The sequence below is a fragment of the Priapulus caudatus genome, unplaced genomic scaffold (genome assembly GCF_000485595.1).
Source record: "Priapulus caudatus unplaced genomic scaffold, Priapulus_caudatus-5.0.1 Scaffold486, whole genome shotgun sequence".
NCBI lineage: Eukaryota > Metazoa > Priapulida > Priapulimorpha > Priapulimorphida > Priapulidae > Priapulus > Priapulus caudatus.
In genome coordinates this window covers 42,729-67,666 of record NW_014577547.1, presented here as the reverse complement: position 1 = coordinate 67,666, position 24,938 = coordinate 42,729, and the positions used below count along the sequence as shown (strand labels likewise).

General features: G+C 40.8%; 3 protein-coding genes across 9 annotated transcripts in view; 1 reads left to right on the top strand and 2 right to left on the bottom strand.

Moving 5' to 3' along the window:
- Positions 1–7,998, bottom strand: part of LOC106810921 (calcium-independent protein kinase C-like) — a gene marked incomplete at its 3' end in the record, with an annotated part of 80,997 nt that extends 72,999 nt beyond the window's left edge. For all 4 annotated transcript variants that reach the window (XM_014814398.1, XM_014814399.1, XM_014814401.1 and 1 more), the window contains 1 exon segment: positions 7,460–7,998. In XM_014814398.1, coding sequence (XP_014669884.1) covers positions 7,460–7,810 — 351 coding nt within the window.
- Positions 7,999–10,042: 2,044 nt separating this feature from the next.
- Positions 10,043–19,311, top strand: LOC106810922. 2 transcript variants are annotated; one of them, XM_014814404.1, is made up of 6 exons: positions 10,043–10,233; positions 14,909–14,960; positions 15,251–15,402; positions 16,148–16,282; positions 17,617–17,820; positions 18,282–19,311. In XM_014814404.1, exons 1-5 carry the CDS (start codon positions 10,051–10,053, stop codon positions 17,812–17,814), a joined length of 720 nt encoding a protein of 239 aa, XP_014669890.1. In that variant the 5' UTR covers positions 10,043–10,050; the 3' UTR covers positions 17,815–17,820; positions 18,282–19,311. The 2 variants fall into 2 exon arrangements, with proteins under 2 accessions (XP_014669890.1, XP_014669889.1); XM_014814403.1 differs by having other exon boundaries at positions 17,617–19,311.
- On the bottom strand, positions 18,293–23,215 carry LOC106810923. 3 transcript variants are annotated; one of them, XM_014814405.1, is made up of 4 exons: positions 22,919–23,215; positions 21,117–21,385; positions 20,792–20,893; positions 18,293–19,906 (listed from the first exon to the last, which is right to left on the bottom strand). In XM_014814405.1, the coding sequence occupies exons 2-4, from the start codon at positions 21,367–21,369 to the stop codon at positions 19,674–19,676; spliced, it is 588 nt and encodes a 195-aa protein (XP_014669891.1). In that variant the 5' UTR covers positions 21,370–21,385; positions 22,919–23,215; the 3' UTR covers positions 18,293–19,673. The 3 variants fall into 3 exon arrangements, with proteins under 3 accessions (XP_014669891.1, XP_014669893.1, XP_014669892.1); XM_014814407.1 differs by having other exon boundaries at positions 22,939–23,215; XM_014814406.1 differs by lacking the exon at positions 22,919–23,215 and having other exon boundaries at positions 21,117–21,732.
- Between the last annotated feature and the right edge of the window lie 1,723 nt (positions 23,216–24,938).

Sequence of the window (24,938 nt, the reverse complement as noted above, 5' to 3'; positions counted from 1 at the left end):
AATTTGGCGCTATTTGGATCCAAACTGACGGAGCCTTTCATTAACATACATACATACATACATACATACATACATACATACATACATACATACATACATACATACATACATACATACAACATTCGCCAAATTATAGTAAGATGAAACGAACCGAAATGCTTTCTGTGATGCGACTTATCTGAACAGTCAACAAAACCAACACATGTATTACATATATATACATGCGTGTCTACTGTGCTGGTACATACCGCGTGGTGGTAGTACATTGACTAAACTGGCACCTGTGTTATGTAAATACTGTATAATGGTGATGTTCCCCACTCTGGCCGTATTACTAAGAAACAACGCAAGTGCAAGATCTACTTGTATCACTAGAGCTGGGTTTACACTTATCGAAAAGTCGACGAGTTGATCAACTTTTCAACGTTCTATCAACCTTTCTATTAGATGTTCAAAGCATTTACATTATCGACCGCGAGTCGGCAATCGTTTCAACATTTCACCCGCAGCGTGCTCGCGTGGCGATGTGGATAATTCGCGCCAGGTGTAGCCCGTGTGGCGCCGATAGCAAAAACGCGCGCGCAAATAATCTCCCACTGTGTGGAGGGACACACCTCATAGGAGTGCTATTATCTGAGTGACTGATTGGCAAAAAGTTGATCAACTCGCTGACCAAAAGTTGAGAAAATAGAACATGTTCTAATCTCTCAACTAGCGGACATCAACTAGTTCACTTCAGTGCCCAATTTTTACGCTTACACTGCCGACTTTCGGTCGATTAGTTGAAAAGTTTATCACCTCGTCAATTTTTTAACAGAAAGTTGATAGCGTAAACCCAGCTACAGTACAGCGTACAGCGTTAACACGTGTACATTAGCAGACACATGAAACACACACAAATGCACTTTCTCACGTGATTTTTGATCGTCAAAACTCGTGTTTTTAAAACTATTATAACAGTGCTGACAATCGTTTGGTAGTTTGTTATCGCATAACATTCGATGTCATTGAACTGAACATGAATCACCTCTCCGAACAACCAACTTTTGTAAATAACTCTCGAATGCAGAGTAACAAATCTGGCACCAGTAGTATGCGGGAGGGATCTGACAACGTTGCCGGACAGTGATATATACCAACGTGCGCAGCGTGCGTTCATTAATAAACAGACGACTGCATTATGTACATGTACAGTATCAACGGAACATTTGTATGACATCTAGTCTACATCACCAATAAACGTTATATGGATGCTAAACGCAGAGAAACTTTCTGTCTAGTTGCAGTACTAGGAGCAGCACTACTTAGTACTTAGGGAGACAGCGTATGTGTGTGCGTGCGTGGGTGCTTGTGTGTGCACGTATGGGTGCGAATGTGCATGCGTCCGTGTGCGCGCGTGTGCGTGCGTGCGTGCGTGCGTGCGTGTGGTGTGTGTGTGTGTGTGTGTGTGTGTCTTGAGTGCGTGCGTGCGTGCGTGCGTGCGTGCGTGCGGGCGTGCGTGCGTGCGTGCGTGCGGGCGTGTTGTGTGTGTGCCTGCGTACGTATACATACTTATCAACATATATATATATATATGATGATGATATGATGAACGTGTAAAATGCTCTGCATCATGCAATATTACTCTGAATCTTTCTACATAGAAATGCAGTAGTAAGAAATATTTACTACCAAAATTATTTAGTCAACAATTTGACGAATTGCTAAGGCTAGCTTAATTTTTTTACAGTAAAGGGCTCAAAAATAAAATCAATTAATATATTGGTAAACTTCAATAACTTGTTAACTTGTTGTAGTAGTAATAGTAAATGATTGTATAACAAACTCCTGTCATGTACACGCCCACATATGATATTTATTGATACAATATATATCTAGTACTACACGTGTTATCATGCAGTTGAATAATTTCACATTTATAATGTTTCAGTGTGCGGGGGTGTAAGTATGGGTATATATATATACGTGCATGTGTACGTATGCGTGCGTTCATGTGTGCGTGCATTCATGTATACATACATGTATAAATGTATGTACGAGTGCGGGTGTTCATGTGGCGTGCATGCATGCGTGCGTATGTACGTATCTACGTACGTTTCTATTATGGACTCTTGGTCGATGTATATATATGTACATGCAAGTATGAATGTACAAGTTCAATTTCTACACAGCAGGCCAAAAATGTAAGCAGTACATCTAGATCTCTACATGGCTGAGGCTGCACACTTCCCTGTTTCCATGGCAACCCAGGCAATAGTGCAGTAAATTACTGTTGAGCCGTAATTTCTATCACGGAGAAAGGGACTGGAGGGATGTGATGTGATGTGTCTCTTGGTCTGACTCTCAAGGTGTTACAGCTGTACGTATGACCAGCGATGCGGGCAGTTACTCTCAAGCACAAGAATGCTAATTTCAAAGCAAGCACGAACAACGTGTATAAAATTTGTTAATAAAGGCCTTATTCCAGAAAATGCCTGTGATATATGATTAGAGTACTCAATGCAACTTAAAGATGACTTGAGTCAAAATAATAATAAATAAATACCTGAATCATAACCTTGCCAAACTTCCAAACTACTTGTAGTGTCTTAAACGTATTTATACTAGTAGCATCTTCCAACCTGGACCATAACAATCTTTCCACAAAACATACGAGTTTTCTACCAACCAGAAACGCACGCATGTACGCATGACCATGTACGCACACACACGCACGCACGCACGCACGCACACACGCACGCACGCACGCACGTCGCGCGCCACACACACACACACACACACACACACACACACACACACACACACACACACACACACACACACACACACACACACACACACACACACACACGCACGCACGCAGACACTACTAACAACAACATTCTTAGGACTTGGGCCACTCTATCAACACGCACCCACCCCACAGCCTCCCTACTTGGACATGTTCACCAACACAACCCCTGAATGACTCCAGCTATCACTGATTGACTGCAATGCCAATCCACGGCCTTTAAAACGAGCATATATATATATGTACTGGTCAGCGAATATCTTTGCCAATTTTTATTCGGTACCAATACACGAAAACATTTGGTTTTTCATGGAGTTATGCTTATAGTGCAGCCATATATACATGCACATTTTGCATCTACGTGGTATTGGATGGCAAGCTTGCGTGCGTGATCAAGAGTAGATAATAACACAATGTGTTATTATCTACTCTTGGTGATACATCCGTTCGGTAGCGCCACACCTTACTTAAGTAAGCATTTACTTTATACAACTGAGCTTGCAATACTATGAGTACTAGTTTAATTAAAGGTTCGGCACACTTGGCAGGATAGGTTGGTGTGAGTCAATGGGCTGGGTTATGGTGTGGCGAATGTGGAGGGAGTGAAAACGGGACAAGGGAAATATGGAGTGTTGTGTGCAGGGATGGCACAGGAAGAGAGGAAGAAGGACATGTGTAGAAAGAAACGCTTTTACAGACGTGCAAAATCATAATGTATATTTTCAACAAAATATAAAGATGATGTACTATGTTGGCAAAATCTCAAACATGTATTTTAATAAGGCCAGGAAACTAACTGATCGTTTCATTTATATGCATACATGCAAGCTACATCACGATGACTGTAAACCGTTCATGACCTGTCAATATGCGAAAACCATATATATTATAATTTAGAACATTGTTTATCCTTTAAATGTCATGCGCCCCTATTCATGGAGCTTTTTTTAACACACTACATAGCATATAAAACGTTTACGCATGGAGGTATGGTTCTTTTCTCATATCATAAGCTGCCGGTTCCACAATTTATTATTATAGATCGATGTTGCTAACTATATTACAGATACTTTACACTTCACACACGTTACACTATACACACGCTCAGACATGCACAATCTTGCACACACGCATGCACTGCAGACACACACGCACGCACGCACGCACGCACGCACGCACGCACGCACGCACACACACACACACAGCACGCTGTATTTGTAGCAACAATTTTTACAATTTTTTTAAATAATTACACTTTTTTAATAAAATTCGGTTATGACATCACCATTTAGTTTATATTCATGCAGTAAATCAGCAGTTGATAGTCTATTACGTGTTGAAAGAGTCATGAGCACAGATATACAATGCCAAATACATGCATAGTAGTAAGATGAACAAATAGCTAAAGTTGTGGTTTTAAACCAAGTTGTATGCCACCAGACAATTTATGATCTTATCAAGAATAATATTGTATAATATATGGACCCTTGTGAGAGGACAACATTGCAAGGATATGCCTACACAATACAATACACTGGTCACATATATGATGTAGGCCCTACAGGTACATTCACTACAGTGGTGAGATCATGGGAACCTACAGAATAAATGATACGCACTGTCATAATCTGTAGGCCATGCATGCAGCAGTTTTGTGTGTGCATCTATATTATAAGAGAGTAGCTCGGCTGGTTTTCTGACGCGGTAATCTTCGCCGCGGTCAGCATCAAGTCCACGCCACCGATCTCAGCGTATAGCCCGTGTGTCGAACACCAACATAGGCTTATCCATATTTGTTAAATCTACCCATATGTGTAGATATAATGACGATAAATAGGCCTTAATATGGGCGATAATTTTAGCAGTGGGGTGATGTCAGAAAAGTAGAAGAGTCGAATTCCCGCGAATATAGCCATCTAGCAGACAAAAGCCAAAACTTTGTTAATACCAGGTCAAACCATAGGTTAAACTATGCCAAATTTATACATATTTTTATATTATGCACTCAGTTGTCAGTTGAGTCTCAACAGCAGCACAACACACACTTTTGGTGGTTCATTTTCGTTCATTTGTATTTTTTAAATTGTAATTTATCTGTGTACATACATTCGGATCTAATGTATAACATTACATGGTATAAAGAATTAAGTTTGTTAATATCAGGTGCTACGCTATTCATCTTTTTGATAATGTCATCTATGGTCATGATAATGTCATCAATGTCATCTTCACTGGTGCAGAACTCTGCTAAATTGACCAACTAATTTGGTTAAAATGAGGTGATATCCATACCGTGGCATACGTTTGGAAAAATATTTACTTTTTAAAATCTGCTCATTATTTTACTATGAAACTGAAAGTGACACTGAACTGATATTGTGCTATATTGACGGGTTTAGTTTATTGACCTATGTATTTAGTTTAGTTTAGTTTTCATGTATTATTTTGATGTAAAGCGAATCTCAATGATAAGAGACACACGTGACAGATGTCACCAATTGTGTATTTAAAAGGCGAGGTGAGGCTTGCAAAGCCAGAGAGCCTGAGAGCTCGGCATATTCATTTGTATAACTTGGCGCAATTTCATAACAATGTCATATACCCAGAAGCTTTGACTACACAGAATCATAGAATCGTTCGAACTGTTTTTGTCAGAATATTGCTTATTGTTTGTTTAGAACTCTGTTACGAATCTATCCTTAGAATTAAGTAAAAAAAGTTATAAAAGATAAACCGAGCCACCTGCTACCCTAGAGTGTCGGCTGAGAATTAGCCTTGCGTGTATACCATGCTGGTGGGTGGGGAGGGGGGGAGGTGATTACTGTCTTCTATCCATCCCAGAATCTCTACCCGTAGATTGAGTCCGTGTGGCTGGATAGGCTTCAGATTGTGAATCCAGTACGCTTCTCTTTCCTTTCTGATGGGGATCGTATGGGTGAAGAAGGGGGGGGGGGGTAAAAATATTTTAGAATTAAGTAAGTATACTATATGTGGCTCAATTTGCTTTAAAAGTTGTTCCTACGCGTTTTTCCACGAGCAACGCCGGGTACCAGGCTAGTGTGTAATAAATACAAACTTATTATGTAGCCCAAGAGTCGAATAAGCTACCATGCACCACAATTTTATGAATAGACACCCATACTAACAGTTCAATGCTTTCATAAGGATCTGAGTAAGAAATCAATTTGAAGCATACAAAATCACTGTGCAATACTCTAGACATAGCAATGTGCACTTCAATTTTGTATTATGATGGACTGTGAGCACCTTCATCGTAGCTCTAGTATGGCTGAGAGGGTCTATGTCCCCCAGGGTACTGCCAGAACGTACCCTGGGTATGGTACGGTATACCGGAACGTACCCTGGTACTATCAATCTAATATGCCGGACCTCGCCTACTCCCCTAACTAGTCTAGGGAGTCGCCTACGCCTACTCCCTAACCCTTAGTAACCATATCAGATAGTTACCAGGGTACGTTCCTGGTATACCGGACTTCCGGCAGTACCCTGGGGACATAGACCCTATGAGCTCTAGTATGCATACCAGGCTGTATATATAATTAACAGTACATTAGGGTCATATATGCACATGTACACACATAATGTTGTACTTACAGTAAAATAGTACAGCCATACACTACACATGTATGTAGACGTACATCATATACAGTGTAAATCTATGTACATGAAATTAAAAACAGACATGATATGCACATTGATTTTCTCGAAAGCTAAATGCAACAGACATGTTAAATTAACTTATTTATTTTGTTAGACCTTGCTACTTTTGTACAAACATACACATACAAACATGTATGGGTGTGTGTACGTGTGCATATACGTGTACAAATATGTAGATCCCAACACGTAGGGTACGTATACGTATACGTGTGCGTATGTTTGTCTCATTAACTCCTGATATTTATGGTGTGTCTGCATAGTGTGGAATGTTTCAAGAAGTTTGCAAGATTTGCACAAGGACACCCCTCCCCACCCGTCATGGCAATTTCAAGTGCTCAACTTTCTGAGAGATCGATTAAAATGATGTGAAAATATTATGTACTTTACGTAGGCCTGTCGTACCCAAACTTGGAATCTGCACAATCTCGAGATTGTGCAATGATTGTGCTGCCCAAACTGCGGATTCCCTAGTTTGGCTAACCAATCTCAAGATTGGGCAAACTGAAAACAGTCGGTGATTCAACAACCGCTCATACTCATAGCGAGTGTGTGGCGTGCGTGGTGCAAACTATTAGAGAGAGATTTAGAGATTTATCTCATATTTATCCAATTATTTATACAAAGGTGCCAAACACATTGAGGAAAGAAAGTATACGACCTTATAATTATATAGTTATGATATAACATTTGAAATCCTAATAATCATATGTTTGTGTCTGACATGTAGCTCTGTTTACCTCTGTTTGCCCAATCTCAAGATTGATTGCCCAAACTGCGGATGCGCTGAAATTCCAAGTTTGTGCAAGATTCCAAGTTTGGGCACAACAGGCCTACTGTGCGTGCACGGTGTCGATGTCATCCAATGTCAGTTGTGTTAATTGTTATTGTCGTTGTTTGCTAATATTGCATTTGGTGACTCTCCCACCCCAATACGTTCTAAAGTAATTTTACTAATTTTTGATAGCAAACAATGGCAAGTAAACCTACCCATATATCTGCTGCGGCTGGTTTTTGACTTATATCGTCAAACGATATTGTGGCGTTCGCCACAAAATCATCTGGAGGCATTACGGCGTCGTGAAACACAGTCAGTCCTAAATTTTGTCCATTTTGGACGTCTGTCGAAAAATCCTCGTTCCATACTGGTGAGAAGGTCTTGGGTCGAGACGTCGTTCTCGCAACGTGTATTTCGTCTATGTCGACCGAAATATAAGGGTCAATCGTTGATAGTTTATCTTTGCTCAAGCCAGCAATCTGATGTCTTGTAGAGAAGTCTGTCGGTTTCAGATCTTCGGCTGCTATCACTTTCAGCTTAAGAACTCCGTTAAACACCACCATTTTCGCACTGTTCTGTGTCACAACAGTCACGGAGATGAACCATAAAGCGTCTTCTGAATACTGTACAACACTCTTCGACGTGTCGTTTTAAAGATGTTCACGTTTCAGCAGCATTTTGATGAAAATTTTCACTGGAAAAATATCGATAAACTCCCCACAGCCGCAGCCCAGCCAGGAAACAAACACTCTAGTGTGTCGCCACCGTGCGACAAAATTCTCTACTAAAACAAATCGACAGCTCATCAGACGACGATCGTCTTGTTCGCTTGTAAGAAAAAATAGCTTGATATTATCAGGAGCGTATAATGACAAATACGCCTTATACGTATATATGCCAAATACGTATACGTATACGCCAAATATGTATATATGACAAATTTGTCATTATACGCTCCTGATATTATATCACGTCATACGTATAACTTTAGCAGTGATGTCCATAATTCGTCACAGAGAAATTGTTTGCCATTTTCTTGCTCTCTAGCAAGCACTCTAGCCTATCTAATACTGCAATACATAAACCACCTACACAACCTATAGAGAGATACTAGAGAGATAAAATTGAACACGTGCACGACGACTAATAGTACCAACTTCGTCAACTTTACCACCGTCTACCTCACGGTACCTAAACGTAGTTAGCTCTACAGCATGTCCTTAATTTGTTTTTACACTTTATAATAAAAATATTGTGTAATACAAATGTATATATTCTGACTAATATCATGTTCATGGTCTTTTATTTCCATGCTAATAAAACTTGCAACAAAATGCGTAGTCGGGACCCTCATTATAGGGGTTATTGTTTGGGTGTTTTACTGTTTTAGAACCCTATGTGTAGCTAATCGCAGCATATATTACGCAATATGATCGGCATGAAAGGCGTATCTATTGATCCAACAAAGTTTTTCCATTTATCTCAAACCCCCGTAAACTTACAAATATATCTTATACTAAATATTATTATATATCAGGAGTGAATAATAAAAGATCTATTATTATTCACTCCTGATTTTATTAAATGCAGCTAATAAGAATATTTTGTAAATATTATATATTAACCCTTTCACATGCACACACATCATATCATATCATAGCATATCACCTGCATTTTATAATGCACACTGGAATTCTGATTTTTGTAATGTGTTTTTCACCTCGCATTTGATCGAGCACGATAACGCCAATCGGAATAAAGCAGCTATAGCAACAAAGACACGATTCGAATCGCAGACCTTTCACAAGTTTTTCAAAGGCGCCCTAACCCTAACCATCTGAAAAGCCAGTTTGCCCAATATTAACTTTCGTATATGGATATCCTAGAACTTATATCTCACGCGTCCACTGAAAATACTCATTTAATTGTGTTTACTATACGAAACGAATAGCCTGTCTGTTAATTTTATCGCGTACAGAAACAGTGAGAAATCATGGCCAAGATATGTACCCCAGTTCAATAAATTCGATCAACAGAATACGAAATGATTCTTATGATGAACCATGGGCATTAGTTATCACGCTGAAACAGTGTTTGTATATTGTACACGTACCCAATACTAAAACAAACAAAATCAAACACCGGTGCTGAATAAGGAGGGAATGTAATTATTTTTTACAGCATAATATAATGGACATATTTTTAATAATTTTTTTCATATATAAGTTATCAATTGCGCGCGAAAAAAATTATTAAAAACTAAAAAAATTCCACTGTCATTGATATATAAGATATACGTAAACCCCATTATTGATACAAATTCACGATCCAATCTTTGTATGACCATACATTGAAATGACTAATTCCTAGTGTTTTGAAGACTCAGTGCTTTGTGTTTTTTAAGACGCGGTATACCCTTCCCAGAAGTTCAGAACACACCATGCACATGGCTTTGCCCCCTCCAGGAAAAATGGGTTAATTAGCTACGCTCTTACTGAACACACGCGCGCGCGTACGCGCGCACGCGTATTATAATAATAGGTTATTACAAGCAGGCCCTACAACAAATAATTAGGTAACAATTATAATAAATCACCAGCATTATGAGTTATATAGATAATTGCTTTACTGGTTGTAATAAGCAAGTACTTAATATTGCAAATGTAACATAGTAATAATCTTTATGATCTACAATAAATATCTTATCAGCTAAAGCATAGATGCTAAAGTAATGTAGATACTCGATTCAATGCCGCATTTTCCCAATAGATGGCGGAACTTGGCAGTCACCGGGACATTCAAAATGGAATCTCCGAGTACACATAGTGAACATTTTGGAGAAAATACACAAAACCGGCTATCAGCAAATAAAGATACTGTAAATTCTATCATGCGAATAGTAAAAGACGAACTGGATGACCACATAAGCAGAACTCCTGAATTTACAAATGAGGAAAAGACGAGATTTCAGACCCGATTAATCCAGGTAATTTAGACTAGAGAGTAGCTCCAAGAAACGGTATTGCTAGGGTTAGAATACCGTGTTGTATAGACAATCCGTCGCACAGCCTGGTCGGGCTAGACTAGAGAGTAGAGTCGTCCCTAAACAAAACTAGGAGTCGGACTAAAGTGAACAGGATTAAAGTACTCGCTAAATATTTATAACGAATACGGTAGAAATACACGGTCACGGGCAAGTCGCAAGAGCAAAACCGCTACAAATTTGGAAAGGTAATTTAGAGTAGAGACTTAATAGCATCATGTATTGATGTAATGACTAATCTATTATCTAAAGTAGGCCTAATGGGTTCAAGGATAGAGAACATGGGTCTCAATAAAACCAATGTCATTTACATCAATATAAAGATAATATTATATCAATATAATGGGTTAGGGTTAGGGTTAGGGTTAGGCACATTGGTTTTGGTCTCTATCTCTATATTGGGCCCCCAATAAAACCAATGTCATTTACATCAATATAAATATAATTATGGTAGCAGTGTACTAGCAAGACTTCATCCAAATTCTACAGTTTTCATCAAGCGCCACCCAGCGAAAAAAATACACGGGAGCGGCGAGCGATTTCGCTCCCGTCAGCTTTCAAAGCGCTCTGGTAACAACAATTACGAGAGCGAAAATTTTGGAAGCTACGAGAAAAAATCGCTCCCGTGCCGCCGGCAGCGTTACGACCCGTTCCTCAACGTAGACAGCTAGGGTATCCAAAACATCTAGAGCTGCATGAACGCCCTCACCGCATGATTCGCCAGACGAACAAAAACTCGCGACAGTCTAAGAAATCAATGTGTTTTTATAACCGCGTAACAATAAGTTTATATATCGCAGGGGTTATTGTGGGAAGTTAGGGCACGACCAGTGCCACCTGACACGCACGTAATCAAAGCTGTTTTCTGAATTCGTCACGTAGAAAGTGGACTGTTTTTATTCAGGTAGATATTTAGAAGAAATGTAAACTGTATATACTTGAAGATTCTAGGCACTTGTAACTTTGTGGATGTGCGGCAGCATTGATAGATCTATGCATGGGGGTACCGTGGACTGGGGAAGAGAAAAACGAAAGTAAAACCTTACCCAGAAGCTCCCCCGACATTCCTAGAGATTGAAACATTATTTGACCAACTCTAATTAAGTTACATCAAGAGTTAATGAAGACACTATTTGTATTCATTAACTCCTTGTTATGCGTATGCTGTTTTAATTCCAATGGTTATCTTTATATACTATTTTGTTACTCACTGCTAGTAAATAAGCTGACCACCAAATTTTTGTGCAGGTCCACCAACTTTCTGAAGTTGGTGGTCCTGCTGTCCACTAGATTTTCAGCCGAAATTCGAACCCTGCGGTGCCGGGCTCGACAAACCCGCTTGCCCGATGGCCCGGGGCAACCAAAATTCGCCCCGGGGCAGGTAGCTTGAAATTGCACTTCCCTGTTCGGGCAAGCAAGTTTTTTTTATTGAATGGCTAGACATAACGAGATTTGAATTAAAAAACAATGCGATACTTTGTACACAACATGCATACAGCAACATGTAAACCCGGCCTCCGTGATTTTGTCACCATTAGGAATAATTTGTGACCTCGTCGATTTCGCCAAAGCATAATCTTGACTTTTGTTTGGGAAACACCTTTACGATAATTAGACACAATTTCTGGCTTCTGAGACATTATTAGAGTCAGTGCATCAAAATTATGAAAATTTTAACAAAATCATGCTATGAAAAAGTAGCTCTGGCCAAGCTTAAAATAGCTCCCGTAAACAAAATTACGAGAGCTCTTTTTTTCATACAAAATCAAAAAAGAGCTCTCGTAATAAAAAAAGTATTTTTTAGGCTGGCGCCACCTGAGAACCTTAATTTTAAAGATCACTAGAATTTCAACATGGCGGTGCCCAGTCAGTGCCACTTCCTGGACGCTGATCGTAGTGTTATCACTAGCTGGGGACATTAAAATAAATCCAGGCCCAGTCCAACACTCGTGCAGAACCTGCAAGCGAGCAGTAGCAGCCAGGCACAGGGCTGTGTGCTGTGAACTGTGTAACGTATGTCACACATCAGGTGTGCAAACATCACCCCAGCCGAATATTGTATCATGCAGCAGTCACCCGATGATGATGACTGGTACTGCCCGCAGTGTGTAATAGATACAAAAGAGCTCCCCTACATAAACTGTAGTCTCCTGTCATGCGAGCGCAGCAATTATTCGGACACTTCATCGCTATTGAATTCTGACCTTAGTCAAATCACAGTGGACCCGAGCACTCTCGATATCGATACTCCAAACACCTCTTTGGAGTTCACATGTGCGGACGCCACACCATCAGAGCAAATGGACACAGAAGATGAAAATTACCTCGAGGAACTTGTTCGGTTGCGCAATGAAAATCGTAATAATATTATATACGCGCAGCATGAAAAGTAAATACGTCATGCTGACCGACATGCTGTTTCAAAAACTCGTGGACGTGTTAGTCATTGGAGAGTCCAAAATTGATGACTCTTATTCAGACGCGATATTCAACGTGGACAGCTATCGACTCTACAGGAGGGATCGAGATAGTAGAGGTTGGGGTATTATGGTCTATGGGAGATCAGATATCCCATCTCGAAGGTTGATAGAATTGGAACCTGCACAAGTTGAAGCCATGAATATTGAGCTACAGATTAAGAATACTAGGTGGCTTGTGCTGCCGTGCTACCGACCACCAGCACAGTCACCCAAAGTATTTATCGAAAGTGTTACGAAAACCCAGGACACGATACTCACAAAGTACGAAAATGTAATTTTCCTCGGTGACCTAAATTTCAATATGTTTTCTAAAGAAAAAAGTGCACCCCTCACCGAGCTGTCTGACGGATTCGATTTGAAGAATCTAGTCAGTGAAGCAACGTGTTTCACCAAAAATAGTGATCCATCATTGGTCGATGTCATCTTGACGAACAAACCGAGGTCCTTTAACAGGACCCTGGTAGTTGATACTGGCCTCAGTGATGTTTCACCGACTAGTGGCTAGTGTTATGAGGATGACACTTAAGCCTACATCAGAAAGGAAACACTTCTGCCGTAGCTTCAAAAATTTGGACGAATGTGGGACTGAACTTAACCGTGACATCGCATCTGCACCCTTCCATCAATGCATCTTGCATCAAATGTAAAACGTGATATATGGAAAAAAAGTTTTTGTTACTATGGTGCTAACCTATGGAATGAACTACCACAATGTTTACACGATAGTAAAAGTCCTAAGGTGTTTAAAAAACTGATAAATAGCATACAGGCATTTTTGTGTACAGGCCTTCTGTCTCACTTCACACTTGTAATTACTTTTATTTTATCTTATTGCTGTCTCATTTGTCAGCTTGTAATTGTTTTTATTGTTTTTATTTTGTAAACTACTGTTATTACCTCCGCCATGGAGTGGAGCGGAGGTAATGTAATTGGTCTCGTGTGTGTGTGTGTGTGTGTGTGTGTGTGTCCAGTCCGCGCGGCGCGATCGATAGCGCATCGAGTCAGCGAGCGGCGAGTCAGCAGCAACCACCAGCGAGCGGCGAGTCAGCAGCCTATCGTATTATAATCAGCGAGTGCAATTCAATTTGAAAGGGCGGTGGCCTAATCGTGACGTAGTTTTGGGAATCTGTGCTGAGCTTTAATTGTGCTATGGCAAACCTGCTATGCACCGGTGCGATTATTGTTGTATTAAAGCAGTTTAATAAATAGTCAAGTCTGTACGAAATTGACCACAAACAACGTTTCCATATAACAATTTGTCACTAACACCTGATGATCGCGTGAAATGGATGACCGGACGCGTAGCCACTGCGTATAATTATACTATTCACAATGTGAACTGATGGTTTCAAATATATATGGTATCATGGTCTGCAGACAGTAGAATACGCAGTACCCTAACGTGGGAGTAATGCTGAGAGGGTCTATGTCCCCCAGCGTACTGCCGGAACGTACCCTGAGTACTGTCCGGTATACCGGAACGTACCCTGGTACTATCTAATATGCCGGACCGTACCTCGCCTACTCTACTAACGAGTCTAGGGAGTCGCCTACGCCTACTCCCTAACCCTAACCTTATCAGATAGTTACCAGGGTACGTTCCGGTATACCGGACCGTACCCAGGGTACGTTCCGGCAGTACCCTGGGGGACATAGACCCTATTCATGAGCGGCAGTAATACATTCTTCTAGTTGTAAAGATGTTTGCAACACGGGTTCCATAGTGTGAATCCCGTTTTCCTCTCGACTTACAATAATAATTAATTGGAGGGGTTTCTATAAAAAATGGGCAAAGAAACTAATACAAATTAAGCACAATTATGAATACAGTTAGTGCACTTGATGATCATGATCATGGAGTAGCTCGCGATTCACGCTGTACCAGGAAAACATGCAGTGAACTGTAAAGAGCCCTGTAGCACCAGGGCCTAGGCTAACGTAGTACGGTATAGCTAGCGGCACATAGTCTAAAAGATCTAGCTTCTCAGAAAATTAATGTTTGGTAAACCATGATCTCAATAACCTACTTGGGGTCTGTGCATTTTAATTTGTTTTTAAACTAGTTGCTCAAATTAAATATTTCAATTCATTTATTGCAAGAAGCCATGAAATGATATTTTAGACATATTTAATTTCAGATTTACCAGGAAAGTCTGCTTAAAAGTTTACAGCTTTCTGATGAGTCAAACGGTAGGTTAAGAATAATACTCATCATCATTATTTAATGAATGCAAAATAGCCTGATAAATGAGAATACCACCAAATGTCATGTATGCTCATGTTATTCATCCTCCCATCTAATTTCGAGTGTCAATTTCTATTGCAACTTTAGCACTTTCAGCCAGCAAATGAATATGTTCAGTTTAGTAATAGTCAATTGTCACTTAGCATACATTCATAATATTTATGTGCTAGGGCTATCTGCATGCCCGATGGTTTATTTTATGCACATTTTCTCCATACTTTATTTGGGTTGTCAGTGGGGCAGCATAGTTCAAGTGAGACACCGATGGAATGCCCGCCATGTGATGTGGACTCATGCGTTGTTGCCGTGGCATTCAAGCGGAAAGTGTTTCCTCAACAGTGTGCCACTCTTCTCGCTGAACAGTTCGATTCCAAACAACTGTTGCTGGTGAGTACCAATGTGCTTTATATTCTTCTAAATGTATACCATAGATTAGAGGCAGGGGTGGGCAAACTGCGGCTCGCGGGCCGCATGCGGCCCGATACGGGGTCTGTGCGGCCCGCGGAAGCCTGCAGCAAATAAAAAAATAAAATAAATAAAAATAAAATATTTATTTTTTTTTTAAATCAATAAATTTTTGTGAAGGTCAACATGTTTGTGCTTGAACCGAGGCTGACTTTTTCAGTGTTATACAGATTAGTGTTCTATTGTCTCTGGTTCGCTCTGCAACGCCATTTCAGCTAATTATGGTCCAGAGATGGCACCCTCGAGGCAAAACGCACGTATTATCTTAGAGCGCACCGCCTGATTTTAAAAGGTGCAGCCCTTTGACTTTTCATGGCCCAATGATGCAGCCCTCGCTTTGAAAAGTTTGCCCACCACTGGATTAGACCATACATTTTAACTTGGTTATATCGCTATGACGATACGATCGCCTATGCATCATTCCTGTATCTTTCCAACTGACCGGTTGATTGCGCAATCGTTGTAACACTTCTAACTCCCGCTGCGCCACCTGCTGACAAAGCTAGCGGCTAACCCCATTTAGTTGATGCCCAGGTCGAGCGACGAGTACTTACTTCTATGAGGAAATCTGAAGCACTGGCATTTTTCTTACAAGAAACACATTTTGAATCATTTTTATGTTTAGGTGATGCATAGAGTATGTGCATTCATTTCTGTTTATATCTAGGACAAGATGGAATACAACATTAAGGCAGCCTTGGATGAAACAAATTATGAGACACAATCTGAATCAGCAGAGCCATCTAGTGGTCAAATAGAGCGATTACGTGATGCAGCAGAAAAGATGCAAAGGCTCATGAAGGTAATTTTAATACCATTCTCTTTTTGTTGAAGGAGTCGTTAGTTGTGATGCACCACGTAACTATGATGCTATATAGCTTAAGCTATATGCTTATACATGCTAATAGTATGTATATAATATTCACAAGCTAAAGTGATAGCATCAAATATAATTATACATTATGGTTTGTAGAGTAATACTCATATTACGGAAATAATGCATTCCTGAAAAAGATCCATAACACAAATTCCACATGTGAATTCCATTTTTCTATTGATTATCAGAAAAATACATATTCGAATGATAATTCTATTTTTTATTGATTACCATAGATAATTAGAGTTAAATTTCTTCAAAAATATTTTGGCCGAAAGAACTAATATAAGAACAATTACGAATGATATCATCAATCAACTATAATCAACAAGAGCCGCAGAGCGTCTGGGCTCATCTGAGGTCTGTTGCTACGATTATAAACGTAAAATTTCAGTCGTGCGTAGTACCACATTTGTTAGGCGCAGATATGCAGACACGCAGTTGCGTACACATCATTGTTAGGACACGCCCACTATCGCAGATGGAGGGTGGGGGGTGGGGGAGGGTGAGGGAAGGGGCGGGGGGAGGGGGTGGGGGAAGGGGGAGGGTGGGGGAGGGGGCTCTAATAGCAAAAGCAGTTCACTCCTCTGTTAACAGTCAACAAATTCATGTTTAACCCTCCTCTTGAGGGTCAAAAGGTTATCCGACACTTACTCTTCGCATGTCAGCAGAAGGGACATTTCATGGTCCTTTCAATAAAGCCATAAAAATGCTAGGTCACCGCTGAAACAAAAAAGTTTTTCAATCGCTCCGTCAGACCATGTCCTCAGAAAATGTCTAAAATCTGCCCTGTGCCCATTGACCTTTGACCTGTGACCTCCAATTTTGGCACAGTGATGGCTTTTCCTACCATGATGCTATACACCGACTATCACGAGCCTAGGTCGAGTCGTTTAGATTTGTGCCGCAATTCTGCATTTCCTCCCTATACCTTAAGTTAAGGAGTGAATGTTCCCCCTTCTTTTACACCTCTTGACCTTTGACCTTTGACCCCCAGCTTCGACATCCCAACTCGTTTTGACGATCCCCCCCAACGACCCGAATATCGTGACCGTACGTCGAGCGGTTAAGATTTGTGCCCAACTGTTGACGGACGGACGACCGGACGGACGGACGACCGGACGGACGGACGACCGGACGGACGGACGACCGGACGGACGGACGGACGATCATGCGATTCTACAAGCTGCATCTGACTATGTCAGATGAGCTAATAAAGCCAGCTCTGTTTAACCTCTCTTGTGCATTTGTTTTCTCAGAACATGCCTGAAGTGCAGAGAAAATCAGAGCGGTTATGCACTGCACTACGCATGCACCACAGTACACTGAAGTCTACAGGCATTATCACCAGGCATCAGACACATTCCATGAAGAACACAGTCATTGCACTAAAAAGAGAAAAGCTGGCAGCAAAGAGCCGCTCGGTATCGCACCGATATAACACCAGGCGGAGCTGATAATAGGTGTGTGCGACTTTTTAGCTTTTTTAACTTACAGATTACAGTAAGCATAGATAGTTTGAGTTTCCAACATTCTCATTGAAGTTTGGATCTGCTAGCGTAAAAACCAAGGCAAGCTCATAATTTGTCAGTCATGTCCCCCAGCCTATCTCAGCAACTATCACGAGTGTTGAATCAATTCCACCCACCCAACACCAAATGCTTTTTATTATTTATGGTGTGCAACCCTCCCCAATTCTAAGCTGAATGAAGAATGTGAGCAGGTATGATATTGGGCATTCAGCACATTTTTTTGTTTGTACTTGGTTGAATAAGCAGAACTTGGTACTTTTTCACAGTCATTTAAATTGTCAGTACCTGGCATGTGAAAGAATTACATGCAAAACAGTCAATCAATTTGCTAGCTAGGGAACTGTCCAAAGCTGCACACTTAAGGTATGACCATCACTAACATAATATTACAGAATATTTGGAGCCAGCTGGAAGATTTGATTTGATTCATCATATACCAAAAGATAAGCAGAATACAAGTGTGTGGGATATAGTAATACAGTGAAGACAGTAACAGCTTGCTGGAGCATGCAACTGACAAATACATGTTTTCACACATATATATATATATAAATATATATATATACATATACATATATCTGGGTTAATTGTTACTCAACCGTGAAGATTGAAAACGTACAGCTGACGATTTTCAGGAGTCTGTATCCCCCCTCATCACAGTTGATATTCGGGGTCTTGAGAAAGCCCCCTGATAGGAGGCAAAACGTCAGCTGTAAGTTTTCAATCTTCACGGTTGAGTAACAATTAACCCAGATAGATCTATTAGTCTACCAAGCAACCAACATATTTAATGAGTTATATAATATATATATAAATGTAAAGCTGGATATTGATTTCACACTGCCACACATTGTGTATGCAGTATATTTGTATAATAATTGTAAATATTAATTTTACACAGAATAGCTTGGTTCTGTAATGAATGTTTTTCAAAAACATCCATTTATATGTGTAATTACATGAATAACAGTAAGCACTTTTACGTATACAAACATGCTCGCATATTGATGAACTCTGTTTAGAGCATAGTGGAAATAGTGCTTTACAATAATGTGTAAATAGTGATATTTTGTACTGAGACAATAGTTAATTAGACATTAGTTTGATTGCTAAATTGATGTGTGATATGCCAAAAGAACAGTGTTTAAAATGAGATATTGTAGGTACTTTTCATGGTATGGTTCGATAAAATGCCCCCCCCCCTCAGTGAGAATAAGTAGCAGTGTAAGCCGCAGCAGTACAGTGGTAGGCCTTGCAATAGTACTTGAATACACATTAGCATTCACTGCAGTAGCAGCTGCAGTCAGAGTGGCAGCAGCAACAACAAAGCACGCTCTGTGGCACTAGTTGTGGAATGAGCTGAATATATGTAATAGTGCGATTATAAGGATCCAATATATTTAGCTGGCATGTTTGAAACCATTAAATGTTCAAATTTTCTTATTTATTAATTGTAGCACTATTTACACCTGTGCATCACAACAAGCAATAAAGTTTACAATAAGTACTTACATGTATGTGTAGATGATGCAGAAACTGTAAATTGTGCAAATATTGAATATGCTCATTTAGGGTGTACCCTTGCAGATGAAAAAGGTTGGGCACATGATTATTAGCAACAATTGACCAGGTTCTTCTGACTCTGCAATAGCAAATCTGCTACAGCATAATTAACCAATAGATTTGAAAATATTTGCAATAACTGTACATATTTACACACATTTAAATTACCCCAAAATACACAACTCGGCTGAAACTCGTATGGACCATCTGCAAAAATATTTTCATTTGCAACCTGCATTGTGTTGGCTGGGTTTCTTGAGCAAACTTGAAGGGCTAATGAGTTCCAAGTAGAGAGCGACACCTATTATCCACACGGCTAGGTTGAGTGTTGCAGTGCCCATCGATACCGTTGCCATGACTCTTCCCAGCTGCAGTGTAGCCGACAACTTGTAGCTATTGTAGAAGAAGATGGCCGTCCCAAAAACCATGTTCAGCGATGCCAACAGAAAGAAAGCTGTAGAGAAAAGCGTGAACAAATTAAAGTTTTGCATTTGTTAAAAATGACTTTAAATATCTAACATTTTAATTCAAATTCCAAGTAAGAAAATATCCTTCAGTATTTCTGTTTGCTGATTCCTCTTCGTTCGCACGTTTTTGGTTTCTTTTTGGCTCTCGTTGTTTATAGGGACAAACCAACTATGTTGCATTGTTTTCTGTAACAAGCTCTGTCTGGCAAAGCTACTTGTTTTATATGTGGGAGAGGTTGTTAGAATCATACTCGTGAAACAAACCCATTTCTACAGCAGGTGTTGGCTAGCGCTGTTTGGGTTAGAGTGCATTGTCTAAGGGCACTACAGCACTGGCCACGGTGGGACTCAGACCCCAAACCATTCAGCCCAAAGTCACTTTCCACTAGACCACCAATACCCCAAATTTTCATGCTGTCAACCTATTGAAGTAATGATTTCGTAACTGCTATGCTTGCATAACAGCAAGTACATTGTTACTTTCAGTAAAATATGCAACTATTGAAATTTGTTTGTTGACTTCTGGTTGACATGGTTACATGATGAGGCCACATGTTTTTCACGAGTCCCTGTCCCTACACTTTTGTTAACGACAACTTGCACTGAGTAATAGAGATGCTGTACAAGTCTAGAACTACTACGTCACTAAATGAGATGCAATTTTGTCTGGTGGTTGTGAATTTAAGGGAACTGTTGCGACATGAAAGAATGTGGCTGCATTATTTAGTAATTTTTATACCATAACAGCACAAACTCATGGTAATTTTTATACTGGCGTAATCACTAACATGTCCACTATTAGGTGAGACTATATTTTGCTGTATTCACTAAGAGTGTGCATTTATTTAAGAGATTAATCTTTTAATACTGACCATTCTTGGCTTTGTCCGATATCGGTACGCTGATGTGGTGACCGTAGACAAATCCTATGACAACAGTTATGTTGAAGCAATTCCTGAGCCATGCAAGGTAATCTGTAACACAAGTAAATAATGTCTCTCTGAATACAAGCTCTACTGAACATAAGTGAAATCTATAGTAAAATATACCCGCTTTTTCATCTATACACTCATTTATAAGTTTTCAATGCACACCAGGCTTTTTTTGTGAAAACCACAACTCACTTGCCTTTCTGTCAAAAAACCTGTATTCGGATGCATTATTTCGTTGGTGGCAGCGTGTGTTTCTCATACTCACTGTTCTCAACTCCATAGCCCAACATTGAGCTCGTAATGCTACGTGGTTGCTTCACAGCTCTGGTTATTATTTGTCCATGCTCCTTGTGTCCCATCATTCTATGCTTGTTTCTTGTGAGGGCAGCTAATCTTGTCAAGCGAAGGGGAGTCGTACAGATGCATCTTCTGCCTTCCTGTAGCACGACGGTCGTAGGGATACGCACCAACGTCCGCCATAACCCCAGGATTCTCCAACTTCGCCCAGCTACTGCCATTTTGTCATCTGTGGGGCTGTTGTCAACAGCAAACCATTTTAATCCAAAGCCAGCATAGCAAAAATTGGGTACAATACACCTGGCAAAACACAGCACCAGCAGTAGTAGTGCAGCAGCACCAGCAGTAAAGCAGCAGCAGCTGCTACAGTATAGTAGTTAGATGAAATATGTATTTGGTTATATATACAGTAGCTGCTACGTATATAACGAATACTGTCAGTTTGCCAAACTGCTGTCACTGTTAGACGTTACTTCAGTGACAATACATGTGACCATCTCTTTTATCACTGTCACTGTATTGAGACATGGTACAGTCATAGACCTGCTTGGGTTAGCATTACCTCCGACACATTTACCTGATCACAGGCATTTGGGCCATCTCAATAATAAAATGATTGTAAATAAACAAAATGTACTTGGCATTTTAATGTCTTAAAGGTTGTACCTCTTATCACGTTAATTCCACGTAGATGCCATTCAAATGTTCCTCTGCAACATGCACTCACCGCACGCACCCTACTGTGTAGACCTCTAAATTGTGCCCTAGAAATTTTTTTATAATCTGGCGCTACTATACATAGTTCTTGCATATATAGTTCTTGTTGTTTATATATATTCTTGTTTGTGCACACCGGCGTGCATGCGTGCGTGCAGTGTAATTGTGTGTCGCAGAGGAGCATTTGGCATTTACAGGAAATTATCGGCAATAATAGGAGAAACAGAGTAGAGAAACATTAAGACTTTGGTAGTAAATACATTTCGCGTTTATTTACCATATTTTGTATTGAAACGTTTAAAGTGTTTGTGATCACGACAAGCACAAGTGACGTTCATAGGGTCTATGTCCCCCAGGGTACTATCGGAGGGTACCCTGGGTACGGTTCGATATATCGGAACGTACCCTGGTAAATATCTGATCTGATATGGTTAGGGTTAGGGTTATGGTTAGGGAGTAGGCGTAGGCGACTCCATAGACTCGTTAGTGGAGTAGGCGAGGTACGGTCCGGCATATTAGATAGTACGTACCAGGGTAAGTTCCGATATATCGAACCGTACCCAGGGTACCCTCCGATAGTACCCTGGGGGACATAGACCCTCTCAGTCTCAGCACAAGTGACAAGAGACAACAAACTGAACATTTCGTGTTGTGGTATTTTTTCCGTAACAAAGGTCGATAAAAGGTATTTCAGAAGCTGATGATGCGTGGCAAGTGTTCTATGTGTAGATATTTGTTAGTAATTCAACGTTGCACGGCCAGGAACAAAAAAATGTTGCACAAATTCATAGTGCCTATGGGCGGCTACGGCAGTACTGACTACTACTGGCCCTAGCTAGTACTAGTAGGGGGTCTAGGTAGCTCTAGTACTATAGCCCGCGGATCGCTGCCGCAGGCTGCGGCAGCGATCCGCGGGCTATAGTACTAGAGCTAGGGGGCTAGGCTACTGTACTGGCTAGGTTATACACATTTTTAGAGCATCATCTAAATGGTCTAGCCACACGGTGCACTACACAGTGAGGGCATCGTAGTGATTGCCTGATAGCCAGGTACCTGTTTTAAACACGGCTCACACGGTTCAGCGTAGAAGTTGAACTTGACTTTTACTCCAGTAGGCTAGTCCAGTAGTCAAGTACAGGGAATTTTTGTTTACGCCGATCAGGCTTGCTCACCGAACCGAGTACTGGTCTGTGCTGCCATCTATTGGGTATGATGACAAGTAGAATTAAGTATTTACGCGCCGACCGTCACGTGATCAAAAACCTTGCGCGTGTGGGCATCCAGATCGATACACAAACGCTCTATTTATAGCACCATTTCGATCTGGCCGTAAGCAAGCCATTAGTGATATTCATTAGTTTCGCGACTGCGGTAAAATGCTTTACAGTTAGTTACATTGTTAGTTTCCATCAAATTTACGTCAAATACCTAGCTACGCGGAATGTGACTTCTATTCCGCGCGCTCGCCGTATATATGCAGGCGATATGTTGTGACGTCCCTTATCGTAGATGATGGTATGATGTAAATTGCACTGCAACATGCAAAAATAATAGCAAAAAATTCTCCTCGGTAATGTCTGGATTATTTGATAATATATAAGTGGTGGAATCGTCTGTTTGTGTATGAAGCTGTTGTTTTCATTAGATCGGCTCTCGTCCGCTCAGCTAAGTAGCTTCTCGCGCTGTATCTCCGCTGCTCGCCCGCTCTCGTACCCGTTTACTTGTTGACACGGCGGTCGGCTTATGTAGTTTACGGCCTTCCCTAGCCAAAACAGCGCGCCGCCGCGTGCGGCCCTGTTTGTTGATGTGGCACAGTAACGTTTGATACCAGCGTGCGGCGCACAGCCGTAGGAATGCGCAGCCAGCCGGTGCCTGCAAGGAGCCGGCGTCTTAGCGCTCTAGTGTTCCACTCCTGACGCCCTCGTCCACTTGTAACCTACCCAGGGCCGTACGCAGCGGGGGGGAGGGCAGCAGGGGCAGTTGCCCCCCTAGAGATTTTCAGAGTATGCCTTTTAATGGGACAAATAGGGCAATTGAGGGCGTGGGGAGTACCTTTGCCCCCCCTACAGAAAATTTCCTGCGTATTTGCCCCCCTACAGAAAATTTCCTGCGTACGGCCTTGAACTACCACGCGAGTACTCGGTATAGCGGTTCTTGTTGAACATCTGCGCCACGTTTAATGGTGTCGTTATGGGTTCATTTTAGAGCGCGGATTGCCCATTGGTGTTGACCCACAGGCACTTGGAACGTTTCAATAACAAAATTATAGAAATAGGCCTAAACACGAAATGTAGGCTTAATTACTACCAAAGTCTTAATGTTTCTTTACTCGCTTTCGCCTACTACTAGTAATAACTTTCTGTAAATGCTGCTCTGCAACACGCAAGTTCACTGCACGAACGTCACTGTGCACAAACATACATAATTATAAACTCTATAATTTTGTTGTTACGCCGTCCCGTCAACCTTTAAACTCTATAATTTTGCTGTTTGTGCACAGCGGCGTTCGTGTGATGTACTACGTGGTGGAGAGGAACATTTGAACGGCATTTACAGAGAGTTATATTACTAATAATAGGCGAAAGAGAGAAGAGAAACATTGAGACTTTGGTAGTAAATAAATACAATTCGTGTTTATTTACCATCATTTTATTATTGAAACCTTCCAAGTGCATGTGTGTTTACCGACGTCCCCAAGTGTGTACAGCTCTAGTATTATAGCTTATAGCGCTCTATCTCTACATTCTATTGCTCCATCACTAGGGCTTCCATCACTCTATCACTAGCTTCCATCACTCTATCACTAGCTTCCATTGCGCTATCACTAGCTTCCATCGCTATATCACTAGAGCTTCCATCGTTCTATCACTAGCTTCCATTGCGCTATCACTAGAGCTTCCGTTGCTCTATCACTAGCTTCTATCGCTCTATCACTACCTTCCGTTGCTCCATCACTAGGGCTTCCATCACTCTATCACTAGCTTCCATCTTTCTATCACCAGCTTCCGTTGCTCTATCACTAGAGCTTCTATCGCTCTATCACTAGAGATTCCATTGCTCTATCACTAGCTTC

Excerpts from the sequence above, each read along its gene's own strand:
- LOC106810922 (XM_014814404.1), top strand. The coding sequence starts at position 10,051 with ATGGAATCTCCGAGTACACATAGTGAACATTTTGGAGAAAATACACAA. Across the intron at positions 14,961-15,250 it reads GCTTTCTGATGAGTCAAACG|TGGGGCAGCATAGTTCAAGT; the intron begins GTAGGTTAAGAA and ends TTGGGTTGTCAG. Across the intron at positions 16,283-17,616 it reads AGATGCAAAGGCTCATGAAG|AACATGCCTGAAGTGCAGAG; the intron begins GTAATTTTAATA and ends TTGTTTTCTCAG.
- LOC106810923 (XM_014814405.1), bottom strand. The coding sequence starts at position 21,369 with ATGGCAGTAGCTGGGCGAAGTTGGAGAATCCTGGGGTTATGGCGGACG. Across the intron at positions 20,894-21,116 it reads GGGCTATGGAGTTGAGAACA|ATTACCTTGCATGGCTCAGG; the intron begins GTGAGTATGAGA and ends CTTGTGTTACAG. Across the intron at positions 19,907-20,791 it reads ATCGGACAAAGCCAAGAATG|CTTTCTTTCTGTTGGCATCG; the intron begins GTCAGTATTAAA and ends TTTTCTCTACAG.